General features: G+C 40.6%; 1 protein-coding gene across 3 annotated transcripts in view; it reads left to right on the top strand.

Moving 5' to 3' along the window:
- IBTK (inhibitor of Bruton tyrosine kinase) overlaps positions 1–15,339 on the top strand; it is a 46,621-nt gene extending 31,282 nt beyond the window's left edge. For 2 of the 3 annotated variants that reach the window (XM_053381359.1, XM_053381356.1), the window contains 13 exons: positions 1,532–1,633; positions 2,068–2,185; positions 3,498–3,558; positions 4,334–4,461; positions 5,151–5,263; positions 6,373–6,521; positions 7,299–7,462; positions 8,119–8,211; positions 8,581–8,724; positions 12,229–12,363; positions 13,083–13,154; positions 13,242–13,374; positions 14,322–15,339. In XM_053381359.1, coding sequence (XP_053237334.1) covers positions 1,532–1,633; positions 2,068–2,185; positions 3,498–3,558; positions 4,334–4,461; positions 5,151–5,263; positions 6,373–6,521; positions 7,299–7,462; positions 8,119–8,211; positions 8,581–8,724; positions 12,229–12,363; positions 13,083–13,154; positions 13,242–13,374; positions 14,322–14,447 — 1,538 coding nt within the window. In that variant the 3' untranslated portion in view covers positions 14,448–15,339. The remainder of the gene's footprint in view (positions 1–1,531; positions 1,634–2,067; positions 2,186–3,497; positions 3,559–4,333; positions 4,462–5,150; positions 5,264–6,372; positions 6,522–7,298; positions 7,463–8,118; positions 8,212–8,580; positions 8,725–12,228; positions 12,364–13,082; positions 13,155–13,241; positions 13,375–14,321) is intronic. The other variant, XM_053381358.1, reaches the window with a different exon arrangement.
- Positions 15,340–17,252: the final 1,913 nt, after the last annotated feature.

Raw genomic sequence — 17,252 nt, 5'->3', positions numbered from 1 at the left:
ATGGCCTGCAACCCCATTCTCTGGTGCAAAGCTCCTCTCTTCTCCCAGCTGTTCTCCAGCACGCAGCTCACGTATAGGGGCATTCCGGCAGCCCTCCAACACAGTCCCAGCCCCCTCTGGGCCTCCAGCCCCCTCTGGGCTTCTTGGGCATGGTGCTTCCTCAGAGCAATTCTCAGCCCCCTCTCGCCTGGCTCCCACTGCTTTCTTCAGTGCCTGCCTTCTCCCGGCCCAGGGCTTGCTCCCGTCCACCTTATCAAAAGGGATTGACGATTTCTGGCTGTCTGCCATTTCTCCCCGGGGGCCCAGCTTACTTACAGGTACCTCCCGGTCCGGCAGATCCTTCCCAGCGAGCTCTCTTTGCTCTAGCTGGCCCCAGCTACTCCTTAGCTGGCCTTTGGCTGCTCCTCAGCCTCTTTGCCTGCAGTTTCACTTCCCAGCGTCTCATCGGCTGGCCTCTGGCTGCAGTCCTCTCACACGCACGAACGTTGCTTATCTTTATTGCTGACCTCCATAACCTGTTGTGGGGTCAATTACGTCCAGGGGTCCGGCACACTTCTCTTGCGCAGCTCTGGTCTTCCCCCCTGGGACCTTTGACTCAGCAAAGCGCGTAAAACACAGCAGAAGCAGAAGCAGGAACGTTCTGTCGTGTGGTAATAACTCAGGCTGAAACGCAGCAGTCTCCTTATCTTAAAGTCTTTATTCCTTAGCAAAACACAACAGCTATAAATCTCCTGGCGAGAGTTCGCCCATGTTGCTCCTTTCTCCACGGAGCTAACACGCACACTGAAAGAACACAGAGAAACCACTCCCTTCAGTGTTCTAAGCCCGCCCTCAGAATGTGAGGCGTCATCACTCAGAACTCTTAACCCTGTAAGTTCTGAGCCTCTCCTAACACTAAGCACCTGAGCCTCCAGAGAGAGTGTTGAATCCAGGAGCACCCCAAGCTGCCGGTCATCTCCCCACCTCCTGGAACACGAGCAATCAGGACACATAGTACCTCTGTCTTTTCAGGACCGAGCTTTCTCCAAGCACTGATCTAACACACCAGCTGCCTCTCCTGGTTTAATTGGAGCAGAAAGATAGAGCTGGGTGTCATCTGCATATTGACCACACTTTACTCCAAATCACCTTATGACAGAGATGCAGATGACTGATTATGTAAAAATGGCATCCTGTCTTCCCTAAACCAGACAAATATGAAAGGGTAGAGGAGGGTTGAGGCAACTACTAGATCTACTAGGACTAGAACAAGTACTGGGAAGTTGCAAAGGCATTGGATTAAGGTTGCAGAAAGCTGAGATCTGCACCTTTTTCGGTAGCCTCAGTATGGCACACAGAATAGGGATAGTTTTTTTTCTAGAGAGTGACTTGCACATTCCAGGCTAACTAATCATCTGAAGCCGTTTGCAGTTGAGTGAGCTGATTCATACTGTGTTATGTTAGACAGTAATCTTGGCTGAGTTAACAGATAGACAATAAATAGAGAAAGTTGGAAACTAGGCTCAAGATACAATTTTCCAATGATTTCCAGAATCTCAAAATGTGGAATTCATCTGCAATATTCTTGTGGTAGCGGATCAGCTCCTTACGTTGCGACTGAAAGAAATCTGTGAAGTAGCCATTACCGAAAAGCGTGAGTTGTTACTGGATTGACCCTGTAGTAATGCTACTTACTGTTTTAAAGTTACACAATAGCTTGCATGAATGTCAAAATATGATGTTATTTATTGCACATCATTGTAGGGTGCCTGTTAAAATAAAATGTTTAGGCCCAATGACATTCAAATTGTGCTGTAAGGAACCCTAGTAATGGTGGATAAACTTTCTGAAATAAAGTTTCCATTATAAATCTTCCTTTGCAGTATGCACCTGTGGAGCGTGAATGGAGGAATTTTAGATAATGCATTCCATTTGTGCAAGTCCAAATGGCTTTGTTAGTGCCCCAGATGATCTATGTACATACCCCAGAATTTTCTGCAAAGCACTATAAATTTATATTGTGGATAAGTGGCATTTTAACAGAAATGGCTTGGGAAATGTATTCTCTTCCTTTCCCCCCAATTTCAGTTACTTTGAAGAATGCTGCTGAGCTTCTGGAGTTTGCAGCAATGTACAACGCTGAGCAATTGAAACAATCTTGCTTGCAATTCATCGTTCTAAACATGGCAGCTATACTTGAAACAAGGTAAAAGCAATCCCTGGCAGTCCATGCTCAACTACTGTCTCAGACCATAACTCACAGGGAAATGAGTAGTATATTAACGTTCATTGAGCGTTTCCTGCTTTGACATCAACACACCAGGTTTAAAAAGCAGTTTGAAAATGTAACACATGAACATTTTAAAATAAAAGAGCTGGCAAGCAAGTGACATTGATAAACACATGCGATTTAAAGAGAATGCTTGTGTCACATTTCAAACAGATTTTCAGAATGGCGTGAGGGAGCCATTATTTAAAAGGTTTTGGAGGTTTGGCAAAAGTAACTATAGCTCCCTTCGGGCATTAAGGCTCATGTGCTGAGTAACAGGGGCACGCCAAGTAGTGTACAGGGCCTTTGAGTATTCAGCTGTGTACAGATAAGCTTTGTCAGCATAGATAGATGTGCTGTTCATCTGAAGGCTAGTGGATGGAGTTATTCATGGTATTGCCACTTCCTGCTGCCATGTCACTCAACACAGGAGCATTAAAGCTTGAAGAGGGTTTGTGCCTATACTGGATCCCTGTCTTTTACCACATCAGTTTCAAGTTACATGGGCCTAGCCTCTAGATTTCCCAGTTCTGTTCCCTTAATATTTACCACTCAGATCTTTTTCCTGTTCTCACAGTCTTCTACGCTCTTCTCTTTGATCCATTTTGCTACTGGTGCCTTCTGAATGACAGGCTGCATCCCATGTCTAAACCAACCTTCCTCAACCTTCCAGATATTTTGGACCACAACTCCCATTAGTCCCAGCCAGCATAGCCAATAGTCAGGTTTGATGGGAATTGTAGTCAAAAACATGGAGGGCACCAGATTGGGAGAGGTTGCTCTACATAATCTCTGCTCTTGTCTGTTCTCTTTCCTTTCATCATTTCTCCTTGCATACTTCACCCGCAGATTCTCTTTTCTGTACCATCATAGCAGCACCTGTAGTTCTTTGCTTGATTCCTGGTCTTGGGAAGTTGTTATCTGGAGAGCTGTTGTACCATTACTCTTTCCACCCACTCACACTTGTACCATTATTAATAATAAAAAAAGATTACCTGGAAATTCTAGAATTGGGACTAAGCCAAGAGACAGTTCACAAGCAGGCATTTACAGGTCTAAGGTCTGTAGCAACTCATTAAACCCCCAGCACTTTAGAATCTTGTTCTGTTATCAGTACACCCAAATACTTTATGAATTAAGTAGAATTTATCAAGATTGCCTTTCATTTCCTTGTGCTTGGGCACAACTAAATGTTGAGTGTCATCAGCGAGCCACTCTTGAATTTGCATTTAATGTGTGTTTGTCTTAGGGCTCTAGATGTTTTAAGTGATGACGTTTTGAAGGACCTTTCTGTTTCCTATAGAAAAATGGTAAGTACTATTATTCGTTTAAGTAGGCTACATTTGAAAGCAGCTTGAGTGATGAAATGTCTTGATATGTCTTTTGTTAAAAGAAATTCTGACCAATTTATTTTCTAATTGTGCAGCATTGATAATCTGTCTCATGGTTTAAATTGCCATAATAGAAAAAGAGTCCCGCAGATACTAAAGCAAGACTCTTCCAGAGTCTGCTGAACTGTCGTTACAATGAATAAAATATAGGTTTAGAAACTTTGTCAAGGCTTCACCAGGTATTTACAACTTTACTTGGATTATATTACTCCAAATGTTTTAGGTTACTTTATGAATCATCTATATATGCCAACACATCCTTAGATTAAGCGTATGGAGGGTTTCTCTACCATGCCATACTTTAAACAAGGGGTGGGTGGCTGTTCATTTTTGGTCTGAGGGCCACATTTACCCTGGGGCAAGCCTCTGGGAGCCATATACCAGCAGTGCATGTGGCCCTCTTGACTGAAATAATCAGTCCAATGACCTGGGAGCACTGGGCTCCATCCATGCCAGTGCTTTGTCACCTTTAATGTTTGTTCTCTTTGCTGCCACCAAAAATAGTGGTGTCTGGGTGCAGGGAGACAAAAATATGTGGGAAATGAGGCCCCCAAACTGGGGGTTAGTCACTCTTCTTCCAAACTGGATTTTATGGGATTTCAAAACGCACAACAGCATAGATTTTTAAAATATGCATTCAGTGCCTACCTGTTTTTCCTAGTGCACAGCTTAACAAGCATTTGTGATGTTGTAGATTCCTGCTATGGTCAGAAGGGTAATTACTCCATACCAAGATGGCCCTGATATTAGTTCCTTGGAGCCTGAGGAAGGAGAAACCTTTGTCTTCCTGAAAGAAGAGCTGAGTGCAGAGCAAACTACTCAGTAAGTGTCTGTCTGCCCTCCACCTTCTACTGCTGTGAGTGATGAGGCTTCTAGTGTGGCGGTAGCTCTGTTGCTTCACAGAGCCTCAGCGGCAGGTTTGCATTGCTCTGCTCACCTCTCGCCTGCTGTGTTCCTATTTGTTTTCAGTTATTCTAAGCAGCAAATCTGAAGCTAGAATGGAACAATGTGGATTGGTGTCAGTAAACACATTCCGTATAAAAGTTTTTAAATGTCAGAATTTTCTTTGGTAAGGAAAAATTACTGCCCATACATCTTTTGGTTCAAATAGTAAGGGGGACTGGGGTGGGATGGAGAAAGGATTATGAGAGTAATTTGCTTTTAAATGCACTGTGTTATGTTCCCTGGGTATCGTAAATCCCCAGTGTGAATCTCATTATCCCATTTCAAAGCTGAACAAGAAAAGATGGAGAAAGGGTATTTTTTAAAGCAGGGGATGATTTGTAGAGCTCTGATACTTAAATTTAAGGAAACAAATTATTGTATTTTTATTTTTATTTTTAAAAAAGGTTTGCCTAAAATAGCTTTTAAAAACTGGGTTAGGAAAAGACACGGTCCTGATATTGGGAAAACTTGGGCCTGGGAGAATGTAGTAAGAAAAGATGAAATTCTGTTTGTCACAATAAAAAAAGTAAGTGAAATCTAAATAAAAGTGTTTTGCTTTAAACCAGGGAAGCTCTTTTCAAAAAAGCAAAAGCAAAGGCGAAGAAGAAGCCACGAAAACGGTCAGACAGCTCAGGAGGGTATAATCTTTCTGATATTATTCAGAGCCCACCCTCTACAGGTTAGTGGCAGATGAGCTTTGTTTTCACTACTGATTTGTAGATTGCTTTTAAAGTGGTTGTCAGTTAAGTAAATCTGCATACTCACAAAATAGTAGTGTACTAGGTATGGTTCTCAGTTTCTGTTAGTTCTGTAATGCCAGAATTAGCTCTGGGATGCATGGATCTCAACATGGTTAAAGACTAGTCAACTAATACATTGTAAATATTGTATGGATCATGTGGGAAGCAATTAGTATGCATGCTTTCTTGATACTTTGGTTGAGTTATTTGTGGCTCTCTGTCTGTTCCTCTAGAGCCCCTTCCACCTGACAGGATCAGTGGAAGGTTTCTGATTCACATGTGTCAGCTGCCACTTTGTTTTTCATGTACTATTGTAAATCTGTTGTATCGTGTGACAATCGTTTTCCAGGCTGAAAAATTGTTGGTGTGAGTGACTTGCTGGGGCTTGTTGCTACTTTATTGCCATTTGTTTTTGCTTTCATTCTGGCTGTGGACTTGATAATACATAATGTTTTGATTATGTATTATCAAGTCCACAGGGCTCAGTTTCCTTAACAGGAGCCTGTAAAGGCATTGGGAACAACAGACAGGGCTCTCCCCGTGCCTCTTCATTTCCCAGAAAGTACAGTGGTACCTCGGGTTACAGACGCTTTAGGTTACAGACTCTGCGAATCCAGAAATAGTACCTCGGGTTAAGAACTTTGCTTCAGGATGAAATCGTGCTCCAGCAGTGCGGCGGCAGCAGGAGGCCCCATTAGCTAAAGTTGTACCTCAGGTTAAGAACAGTTTCAGGTTAAGAAAGGACCTCCAGAACAAATTAAGTTCTTAACCCGAGGTACCACTGTACAGATAAGTAGTGAAGAGTAAATGCTGAGATTGGAGTGAGGAAGCTATCTGCTAAACTGGCTTGTGTGAGATCAGGGTGAGATCAGGGCTGGATCTTTTGAAGTCAAGCAGATGGGCTGTAAGGCATAGGATAGCAATCCCCACCCCAACTCAAACAACTTTTGCATCTCAGGGAACTTACATTGCCAGGATATGGTGTTAATCAAGCTTGAATTACAGAGACTAACCATTTCTTTTTTCCTTCCTCTGCTAATACTTGTAGGGATACTGAAGCTAGATAAAACCAACTCCATTGAATCCCTCCCTGAAATGCTGACCTCGGATTCTGAAGGTAGCTACGTAGGAGTGAATAGCCCCAGAGATTTGCAGTCCCCTGACTTCACAGCAGGATTCAATGCAGATAAAGTTGAGGTTAGAGCATTTTAATTTCTCTTTTTGCCTCAGTGTTTACTAATTAAATAAAACACAGCATCTAATGTTTTTAAACATGTGTGCCAATCTTTTCTTTTTTTTTTTTTTGCTTTTGAGTTTGCAAAAAAAAAAAAAAAAAACAAAAAAGCTTGGGAATCTTCTTGAACACCAAGCAAACCTTGATGGGTCTTCAAAATTCTGGTGAGGCCGTGTTGAGACACATTTAATGTATATGCATTTGGTAACTGAATAATGCAGATAACCTGTCTCTTCTTTAGTTGGCTTCTTTCTAATCTTTATGTATGCCACATAACAGAATACCTTCTTTGCTTAATGTAGCATAAATTTTAAAGGAGCAAAATGGCTACATCGTTGCATTTAATTGAATAGTTGTATTGGATGCAGTAATATGAATAAGTTATAAAAGGATTCTCTTAAAACTTGAAGGACTGTAGCTCTTATAAATACCACTTACTGTGAACATGATTACACTCTTGAAATACGTTCACAGAGCAGTCCAGAGCACCATGCAGGGCTTTTGACATGTTAAGCCACAGGCCTTCCACACTGTTGCATGGCAAACCATTTCTAAAGCCGAAAGGTGTTGAAAATCCCACAGAATATGAGATTCATGCCAAGCTCTTAGGCATGCCTGAAGTAGCTCTCTGGATCTACTTTGGATTAAATGCAGAATCTGGTTTTGTTCTCATCATATTTGTCAGTAAATGCACATATTGTGTCTTAAAACTGTGTAATTTTAGTGTGCTTTGACTTTAGGTGAAAGAGAAAATGTGTGTTTCCCGTGCACACGTTCCAAATGCTAAAAAAGAGGTGAAAATACCCGAGAGAACATCGTTGCAAAAAATATCTCTTCCACAGTGCATTCCTAACAACAAAAACACCTCCGCAAGCTCTTCCAACTGGGTTATCAGCTCTTTTAGGTATATATTTTGTTTGTTCCCACGTGTGTCATGTGCTGAGTTATTAACGGTAATCGAGGTGGTTGCTGATGCCATGAATTAGGTAAGTTAAAATGTGAATTGAATTTCTCCTCCATCCTAGTGAGTCTTCATTGTGGAAGGGAAGTTCACATTCCAGAGGGCATTTGGCCTGCATAGTTGTTGACATGTTTTCTGACGCATCAGATGACCAGGTTATTTAGTGGTAGTTATGCACATTAAGTTAAAAGCAATTATATTGACTCTGTGTTGAAAGTGCTACTTTCCCCTTTTCATTGGGAGTTACTACGACTTTAGCTGTGTAAAAGTTGCAGCCCAAACGTGCTGGCTTTTAAGGATCTACTTCATGGTAGGCTTTGAAAGAAAAGTCACCAAACTTCACACAAACTAAAAGTTATTGGGCATCGTCAGTGAAACTAAAAGTGTCCCTGATGTTTGCATGTGTTCTCTGGAAAATATATAAAACATTCTATTTGAGGTTTGCCATAATTGAGGAAGGAGACATAAATTATACATCCGGTTACAAAATATATGCAAGATATAGAATATTTCAGTGGTACTTGGCAAGTAGAAGATAAGTAAAAATGGATGTCTTGAAAAGTAACAACTTGTTGTGGTGTTGTTGTTGTTTCATTCAGTCCTGCCAGTCCCCCTGCTATGGATTTAAGAACTATTATGGAAATTGAAGAAAACATGCAAAAATGTGGAAGCATGCCAAAGATAAATTCAGGGTTGGTAAAAGAAAATGATTTAATAAGAGAAATGATAAGATCTATTTGTGTTAATTTAAATTCTTAACTTACTTATAAATTCCTAATTTTTGAGGGGGGGCTTTGAAACTTTATTTTGGAAATAATTTTATGGGGCTCTGATCTACCTGATGATATAGCACCTGTATTGCCTCAGAAATATTGTTTATTAATTGCATGATTGTGTAAAAAAAGATCAGGAGGGATAGAACTGAAAGATTTGTGCCTCCTTCCCCCGGCGCCACTGGTGGTATCACAGCTATGCTAATTTAGGACCTACATTGAGCTGTTAGTTTGTGTGATTATTTGATAGGCTGTAGTAAACTACACGTTTCTGTTTGTAATTTTTAGTAGACCCACTTCTCATGGAAGTAAGCTTTCTCAGAAGCAAAGGAAGCTGATTGCTATGGCTGCTAAGGATAACAGCCCAGAGATTGTGCCAGAGGCAGCCATGCCACCAACACCCCAAAATGCTGCAAAACCAGGGAATGTGTGGTATGTTTCTTAATATGCCTTAGTGTTAATGCTTGTTGGGATCTATTTCAGTCTTTAAAATAAGCTTTGTTTCAGCTGAGCAGAACACCTAAGTAACTTACTAAGTGCTGAGGAATTTACCTGAACCCAAGTAGTGTTTTCAGAAGCATATCTTTTCTGGTGTGGGCAAGCTTTCTCAGGGTTCATGAACAAACCTATATATACAAACGACTAACCTTTGAACTTGGATTGGCTGAGAGATGATGACTAGGCCAATATTACAAAGTGAGCTCCATAGCTGAGCAGACATTTCAACATGGTTGGAAATTTATTTTTCTTTCCACTACAATACATTACACTGGCATACATTGGTGTACTTCAGCTGTGGAATGAGTTTTGGTTTAATTTTAATGTGGGCATAGATGGCCAAACTTCCTTCATAAAATTCCTTTGGCTGCAAAAAATGGAAAATGGCAAACCCCCTAAAAGCTTTAAGCAGACCATCAGTGTGAAATCTTATAGTATTTTTTTCTTTAAAAAGAATTATGGCTCATTGGATAATGGAATTTATTTTAATGTCCTTTTGAATATATATATATAACACTACTGCTGGATTGATGACAATTCCTCATTAACAAACATGGTTCTCATTAAGGATTCTTGACTTAACTAATTTAGAGTGACAGAAAAGAGTTTGCATTTGTCTTAAGCTTGTTGAGTTCTGGTATAACCCTGACTGCTTTGAAGCCCAAATGAACTCACATGCATACATTTGGCACCATGTTGAGGTTTCCGTGCTTGCAGTATGTGGCATTCTCCAGAACTTTTGTTTTGCAGTGAAACAAGATCCTTGTCTTGGAAATTCAGCAGCTCTACTGGCAAGACAACATGCCAGATGGGTGTGGGACCTTCTGGAACTTTCTTCTTCTTCTTTTTTTGGTTGACATGGAGACTCAATATATCTTAAACCATACTTGCCAAAAGAAACCTCTAGTTTCATGGTTTGCGGGGGGGGGGGGTTAGGACTGTGGAGTGTTCTTTGAAGATTAATTAATAAAAACAAACCCAGCGTTGAGCATTTTTTGGAAGCATAATTGTTGGCAAGCAAATAAAAGGTTGAAGGTAAACTAGCACACACTCCCAGCAAAAAATACCTCTGAACAAGTTTTCAAGGTGCACTTATTATAATAGTATTTGGTGGGGGAGTGCAGTAATACCTTTACTGAGAGATGCTGCCTGCATATAACATTTCAATCATCTTCTGACAGGATGGAATAGAAAGCTAAATTGGCATCATGGCAAACATTTCAGATAATGGATTTGAATTTTCATAAATAGCATTTATTTCACTTCTAATGCCTAGGGCTTGTGGCACCGTATTTTCCGCTCCATAAGACGCACCTGACCATAAGACGCACCTAGTTTTTAGAGGGGGAATGCAAGGAATTTTTTTTTTTTTAAGGGAGCACTGAGAAGAGCCTGTATGCATCCCAGGCTCTGCTCACTGCTCCCTTTCACGAGCCACGTGGAGCATGTGTGCGGCACTTGCAGGCTTTTCCCCAGGAGGGAGAAGGGCAGCCCGTCACTGCTCCTCAGGGGAAAAGCCCCCAAGAGCCCCACACATGTTCCACGTGGCTCGTGAAAGGGAGTGTGGCTCTTGGGGGCTTTTCCCTGAGGAGGGAGAAGGGGGCTTTTCCCGCCTGCCTCCTGCCTGCATTCGCTCCATAAGACATACACACATTTCCCCTTACTTTTTAGAAGCGAAAAAGTGCGTCTTATGGAGCCAAAAATACGGTATATTAATTAACAGTTACATGAAAAAGCTTGGAGAAGCTTGGGATGGACTTGACCTATAGGGGCCAGCAACATTGACACTTCAGTTATAACCAAAGTCTGCACAGGGATGTATCCTTCTAGAGAATGAGAGCTTTTAACATCCAGCAGGCAAAGCTTGGAGCATGATACTTACTGTGTACAAGTAAAGGGCTGTAGCTTGGTGGTAGAGCACCTGCTTTCTCTGGAAAGCCACTTGCCCTCTGCCCGTCAGTTTCCGCAGTACTGAGCTCATTGGACCAGTGGTCTGACTTAGCATAAGGCATCTTTCTGTGTTCCTCACTTGGGGCTTTTTCCTAGGTCTCTTTCCTCCACTGTCTTTTATTAGGCCTTTGCACCAGCCTCTAATTCAAACAAGATAGAATTATAGCAGCACACAAAAAACACTTTGCAATAGAAGGGTTGTATTTACTGCTATGCAAAACAGATGGAATAGTACAGTTAAAATAAGCCCTGCTTACTAATCTGTCCAAATAGAAATGTGTAACTTCCTTTGAAATTGGCCCAAACATAAAGAAGGAGACAGGTTTCAGAGCTGCAAGGGTAGTAGCTGGACACTTTCTGCATGGCTTATATTATTATTCTCTTCAACTTTGCTACAGCAGGGATGCTGACTGTGAGCCTGTGAAGTTATCTTGTATTCAGTCTGACCGCTTCAGCCCTCAATGATCTTTCAAGTCTCATGCAAAAGCTTTCCCCAGACCATAGGAGCCAACTTCTAGGGGCCAATGTCCCTTCACTCCCCCAATAAAATATTTGAGGGAGCCAGAGCCCCCCAAAGTCAATGGCCATTGTCATTCAAATGGTATGTGTGCCATGTCATGTGATCGATTGTGCAGGGCGAGGCTTATCTAGCCCGCCCAATATTTTATTCAAGTTGGCACCTCTGCCCCAGTCCTGAGTTCAGCAAAACAATTGCCAGTAGTCAGTCTAACTTGAAGCCAAGTATTACTCTCAAAACAAGAGTTGCAAATCAAATTTTGTTCCTTTAAAAAAGAAGTTATTTATAGACTGTGCTCAGAAGATATTCACAACAATGTTAAAAATGGTCCAAAAGGATCTCTCCAATGGGCAACAATGTTTCAGTGTAACTAATGGTAAGGTAAAGTGATGCCTCATTGTTTGTGAATAGTTGGGGAATAACCAGATCTTCTTTTACCGCCTGTTCCCAATTGCATTAGTACTAGAGTATGTGTCTGCAGCCTTCATCCATCTTTGGTCTTCAGTTGTTGTTGGACTACAATTCCTGTCATCCCCAACCAGTCTCTATGGAATGTGTAGTCCAACATCTAGGGACTCAAGTTTGGGAGTGCTGGGTGAGACTAGTAAGCACTTTTGCCTAGTAACTCCTGTCTATTTTGTAGGGTCTTCAGTATACTTAAGATGACTCAATAACTCCAGTTGGTTGGTAGGGTATAAATACTCTTAAGTAAATAATAAACAGCCATGCACATGCAACAGATTTGTGTTAATTAGGATTTTCACACAATTTTAGTCTGTTGGTAAAATAATTTTCAGACAGAATGAATGAATGAACTTTATTATGGTCGCAGACCAGGATAGACAGAAGGATAGACAGAAAAATCTCTGGGATCTTCTGGAAGTTACAACATAGCAGTGTTTGATTCATTTAGTTTGGTGTGACTCAAATATAGCACAAAAGGTACAAGGTATCCCTCTTTTCTGCTAAAGGGCTTCTTCATTGCAATCTGCTTCGCCAAAGTCATTCCGTAATCTCTTGGAGGAAGGGAAAAGAACAGTTGGTGCCAGTTCTGGAAAACATTCTGCTAAAGTGATGGATGATGCACAAGATCAAAAATCTCTGAGGTGAGAAAGTATAACATTTATTTGCACGTTTCTGGTGAGCACGGAAGTTGTGCACATCAATATAAAAAGCTATTTAAGTACTTACAATCAGAGCATCTCATTTTAGTCAAATATATGTTCTGATAGCATGCTATATTTCATTGTTTTAAAGCTATCATAAACTATCATAAACAGAATAAATGATAGATCACTTACGGTACTTCCATAATATTGTATAGATATGTCTAATTTGATAGCTTAATCAGTGAAGTGGCTTAGGGAAGCTTATTCTCAGTAGCAGATCAAGTGAGACGTGTGTATAATGTTACTTCTTTGGGTTTAACGCCAGTTTAATGTAAGTGAAGAAGTTTGTGGGGGGGTGAATAGAGAGAGAGGTATAGTCTACTTTCTATGTGGCTGTTAAAAAAAATGATCTCTACCTTGAGCCAAGCCATCCCATTAGTGAAGGGAGGTAACTTCTATCCCCACTTCCATCCTTTTCATAAATAGATGCCCTGGTTTCCATAGATAAATAAAACTTGCCTTTTTAAAAAAAAAATCAAATGGAAAATGTGGGATTTATTTTTAAAAAAAGAAAAAGAAAACAAATTCTAGTCAAAATATGTATTCCTCATACTATTCCAGAGACCAGAATTCATGTTGGCTGGCAACCTTTTTACTTCCTTAGGTGATGTTTTTAATCAACAGTTCTTCTGTTAATATTTTATTTGTGTCTCTAGATGCTCAACTGCCACTGCTGTTGGGGCTGAAAATCAACATTTTAATGAACCAACACTGTCGGAAAATCTGAAGTAAGTTGGATTTGTAATTAAAAGTATTTGTAGGAAAATGTCTTCTGCGATATGGTGACATCTTTCATTTGGTAATCTACCTTGCAGCCCTTGGTTAGCAGCATCCGTTATGAGTCCAGTTGTAGCAACAACTATCACATTTGCAGAAATTGTAGAGGAAGAACTCCAGCAAGAAGCTGCTCTCATCCGGAGTAGAGAGAAACCTTTAGCTTTGATCCAGGTAAGGCAAAATGCTCAGTACAATAAGTTAAGAGTGGCTGATTACCATTCTTTTTATTTTATTAAGTACATTTTTATCGAGACCTTTGGCCCCAACAAGCTGTTTACAACCACTTTTTGAAAATACAATCCAATATAACATTCTGCTATGTTGTTTATGATATGCTGTGTTATTCACATGCCTTCAGGTCAAGTATTTTCTTAATGCCAGTTCAGTATTATTTGTTTATTTCTCATATCATAATTCCGCCACCTTCCAGGTGTTTTTGGACTACAGCTCACCTCATCCTGACTGTTGGTCATTCTGGCTGGGGCTGATTGGAGCAGGGAGTCTAACAACAGGGCTAGAAATGTCCCCCCTGAATCCAATTTGGGGCCTGATCTGGCATTTCAGAGCATCTCTAGTCAACTTGAATCTGGATAGAGCGAATCAGGAGCCTTGAACTGTGTTTAGTTAGGGTTCTAAAGCCTAACTAAGCATGCAGTTGGGGCAGGGGAAAGGAGATGCAGGCAGACTTCCTGCATCCTCTGCATTCTGTCCACCCCCCCCCCGCCAACTCACAAATCACCCAATGCCTTAAACTGCTCCAGGCCCAATTTGGTATGAGCTTCAGCTGGAGCAGTTGCACAGGCCAGTCCAACAACAACTGGAGGCCCTTCCCTTGATTTAACTAGTCCTAACCAATAGATCTATGTGCTCAGTTGATTCCCTTGTGCCATAGTTCAAGAGAAGTTGGATGTGTTGTTTCCTTAATGGGAGAATGTGGGATTACAGTTAATTACGTCTCATGAGGCTTTGCCGTGCTACTGAGTTTGCCAGAAGATTTGGGCACTTTGAGGCTTAAGGGTCTGGTGACATCCGTTCTTCTCTGCTTGTGTAAACATCATCCTTAGCCCTGTCAGATTTCAAAAAGCATCACCTTCCCCTTTGTTACTCTCTTCTTCCAGATAGAAGAACGTGCTATCCAGGACCTGTTAATCCACTATCAAGCAGTTGGCAACCCCGATGAGTTTGTTGTGGTTGAAAGGTCTCCACAAGGGCCAATAGCAGCTCCAATGTGGAACAAGCATTGATCTGGACTAATCTTGGATTTTATGAAGATGTGTGCCCTAAGATTGAGGATAGTAACGTGTGTCCATCTCTTTTCAACATAATACCTGCTTTGAAAATGCATCTTCCTTATCCGACTGCATTACTAATTGTTCATAGTACGAAGGTTCCTATTATGAAGATGGAGAATGAAGTCTGCATATACTTAAAACTAAGTATATGTAGTTTTAAGTAGGGCTGTATGAGCTTACCCTTTTAGTAATTAGCAAACGGTGCAAAGCCAAGTGTTTTTTCTCCAGTTAACAACAGCTGAACTGTCATTATCATTCATACATGTTGAATTAATGCAAATGAATGATCAGCCAGAATACCACAAATTTTGATTTCCTAAATTTTGTTACTGTGTGTGTAATAAGAGAAAAAGAAAAAAAAATGCTGTCTGCTGAAGCAATGGTATCCAATGTCTGGTATGTTTCAGTGCCTCATTCTTACTATTCTGGACAATGCTTGTTGCCATCATGCCTTATACAAACAAGTCTGTACTGGGTAGGCATTTCGTGCTGGTTTAAGTAGGTATTCTTCTGAGACTGCCCTTGTAATAATGCAGACTTTACTGTTCTGGGAGTCCAGATCAAATAGAAAAAAGGCATATTTTGGCTTGTATGGCAAAAATGGGATGGGGGTAGGTAGCAGCATGCTAAACTGCAAAATGTTTCCAGAAAAGCACATGCTATTAATTAAGCATTAAAACTATTCATACAAATGAGCATTGCATTTTGACAATTTTCACTTGTAACAGATGCATTGGTACTCTGTGTTCAAAACCCTATGCCTGATTGTGGATGATTTTTCTTGTCATTGGAAAGTCTTATAAAAGAATGTTTGTTAACTGTATTAAAAGTGCTGTTGGTCCGATCAGAGTTTGTGTATGTGTGGGTGTGGGGAGGCCAAATTTCAATTATCTCAACATTTGTTGAAATGATGGAGAAGCTTTGGAGATTGTTGATCTCCACCACCCTGATGTGACTGCAACGTCTTTCACTCCTTTGACTTGCAGGGTTGATTTGACTGGTCTGATTGACCAGGTGGGTGTCCGCTTCCTCATTCACTACTCCTTGGCCAAAGGTATGTGATAGCTACACTTCTCTGCTAGAACCTCCAAACTCCCATCAGCCACAATCAACATGACCAATGGTCAGGGATGATGTTAGTTGGAGCCGCAGTTTAGTCACCTGTAGTCTACATTAAATGTAGTTGTATCTCATGGTATTTTTGTGGATTAGCCGATTATTTTTATAGCACCCTGTGTTGTCACATTTTAATAACACATTTTTAAGGTTCTAGATGACTAGTGAAGATCCCCCCTCTGTTTCCCCCCTCAAGTTAAGGTCTTTCATAATGCTTCATATATACAACAGGTGTATCTATGGCTGATTTTCTCATGTACTGGTGAAGGCTCTCGATATAGCCCTTTTTGTGTGGGGGAAGAGTGAGGAAAAGACTGCACTGCACAAGGAGTTTTCAAAATACCAAGCAAAAAGACAGTTGACTAGACAAAATTCTTATTATTGCACAAGAAAATAATGGAGTGTATAACTGATAATTCCTAGTTGTTAGTTGAGCAGTATGTTGTGGCTATATTCAGAATCAACTGATGAAGGAGGACTCATGACAAATATCATGGATATAACATAAATCTTCCTCTGTGTGACTAAAATTACTAACCTTGGTGAAGTTCCACAATTAGAGTTAGTCCTTGGAACATCATCTGAGCTTTGTTGACACTATTGGGGAATCACAGGTAGCTGCATTTTCTTGTTCACTCTTGAGTAGTAATTTCAAACATACAATGAATATGCTTCAACTACATGCCTGTCGTGTTATGGTCATTTTATTTATATATTTTTTAATGTGCCTGCTTCTCCCAAAGGGACAAATCAAAATTTGGAGAAGGTGCCAACTGTGAGCTCCTGATTTTGCTTTAGGTCCAGATTTAATCCTTACCTCCCCCTCCTCCAGTTCGTCTGTTATAATTACAAAGCGAGTCCCTTGCCAGCGACAGTCACAAAATAAATTAGTGCTGTCTGGCTATTAAACTGTTCCTTCTGTAAACTCTTTGCAAATGGGCAAAAGTCCATCACTTCATTATTTTGATGTAAATGAATTTTGTACCCTTGAACTCCAAAAAGTAGACTTTGCAATATTACGTACAAAGGAATTGCATGACACACACTCAGGATTGGTGCTGCTTTAAAAAAACTTGTTCTAGGTTTAAATGTAAATATTAGGATTCCCTAAAATTTATTTATATATTTTCCCGTAAAACAAGATGGCTTATTATGGGGAATGATCTCTTTCTTTGAAGGATTGCCACCTACTCTCCAAAACTGATACCTTTACTGGAAAAAAAACAAAACACAACACAACTTCAGTTCTGAATACTGTAGGCGGACAGTTAATGGCACTGTGTGTGTCATCTGTGAAAAGTGACATTGCCAGTGTTTACACGAGAGTCATCTTAAGCACACGTCGAGGAAATACAATCACCAGCTATGATGTTCTCTCCTTTGCAATAGTATCCTAGCATTTTGGAGCTTTTAGAACTTTTTTAGCCTGCAGGCTGTGCACTCATACTTGGCAGCTCAAAAATTGCACACCTGCTTATGTGTTATTAAAAAAAAGAAAAATCTCTTGCCAATGAACCCAATTCTCTCCTACAAGGCAATTCCCTTTTCCCTTCCTGTTGCCAATCCGTTACACAAGAATTCCACACAGGACCACTGTCCTCTATTTAAAAAATCCTGTGGGAGTCTTGCACCGAAGCTCAA

The sequence above is a fragment of the Podarcis raffonei genome, chromosome 3 (assembly GCF_027172205.1).
Source record: "Podarcis raffonei isolate rPodRaf1 chromosome 3, rPodRaf1.pri, whole genome shotgun sequence".
In the NCBI taxonomy this organism is placed as follows: Eukaryota; Metazoa; Chordata; class Lepidosauria; order Squamata; family Lacertidae; genus Podarcis; species Podarcis raffonei.
The sequence above is the reverse complement of the archived record's forward strand: the minus strand, read 5'-3'. Positions and strand labels throughout refer to the sequence as shown.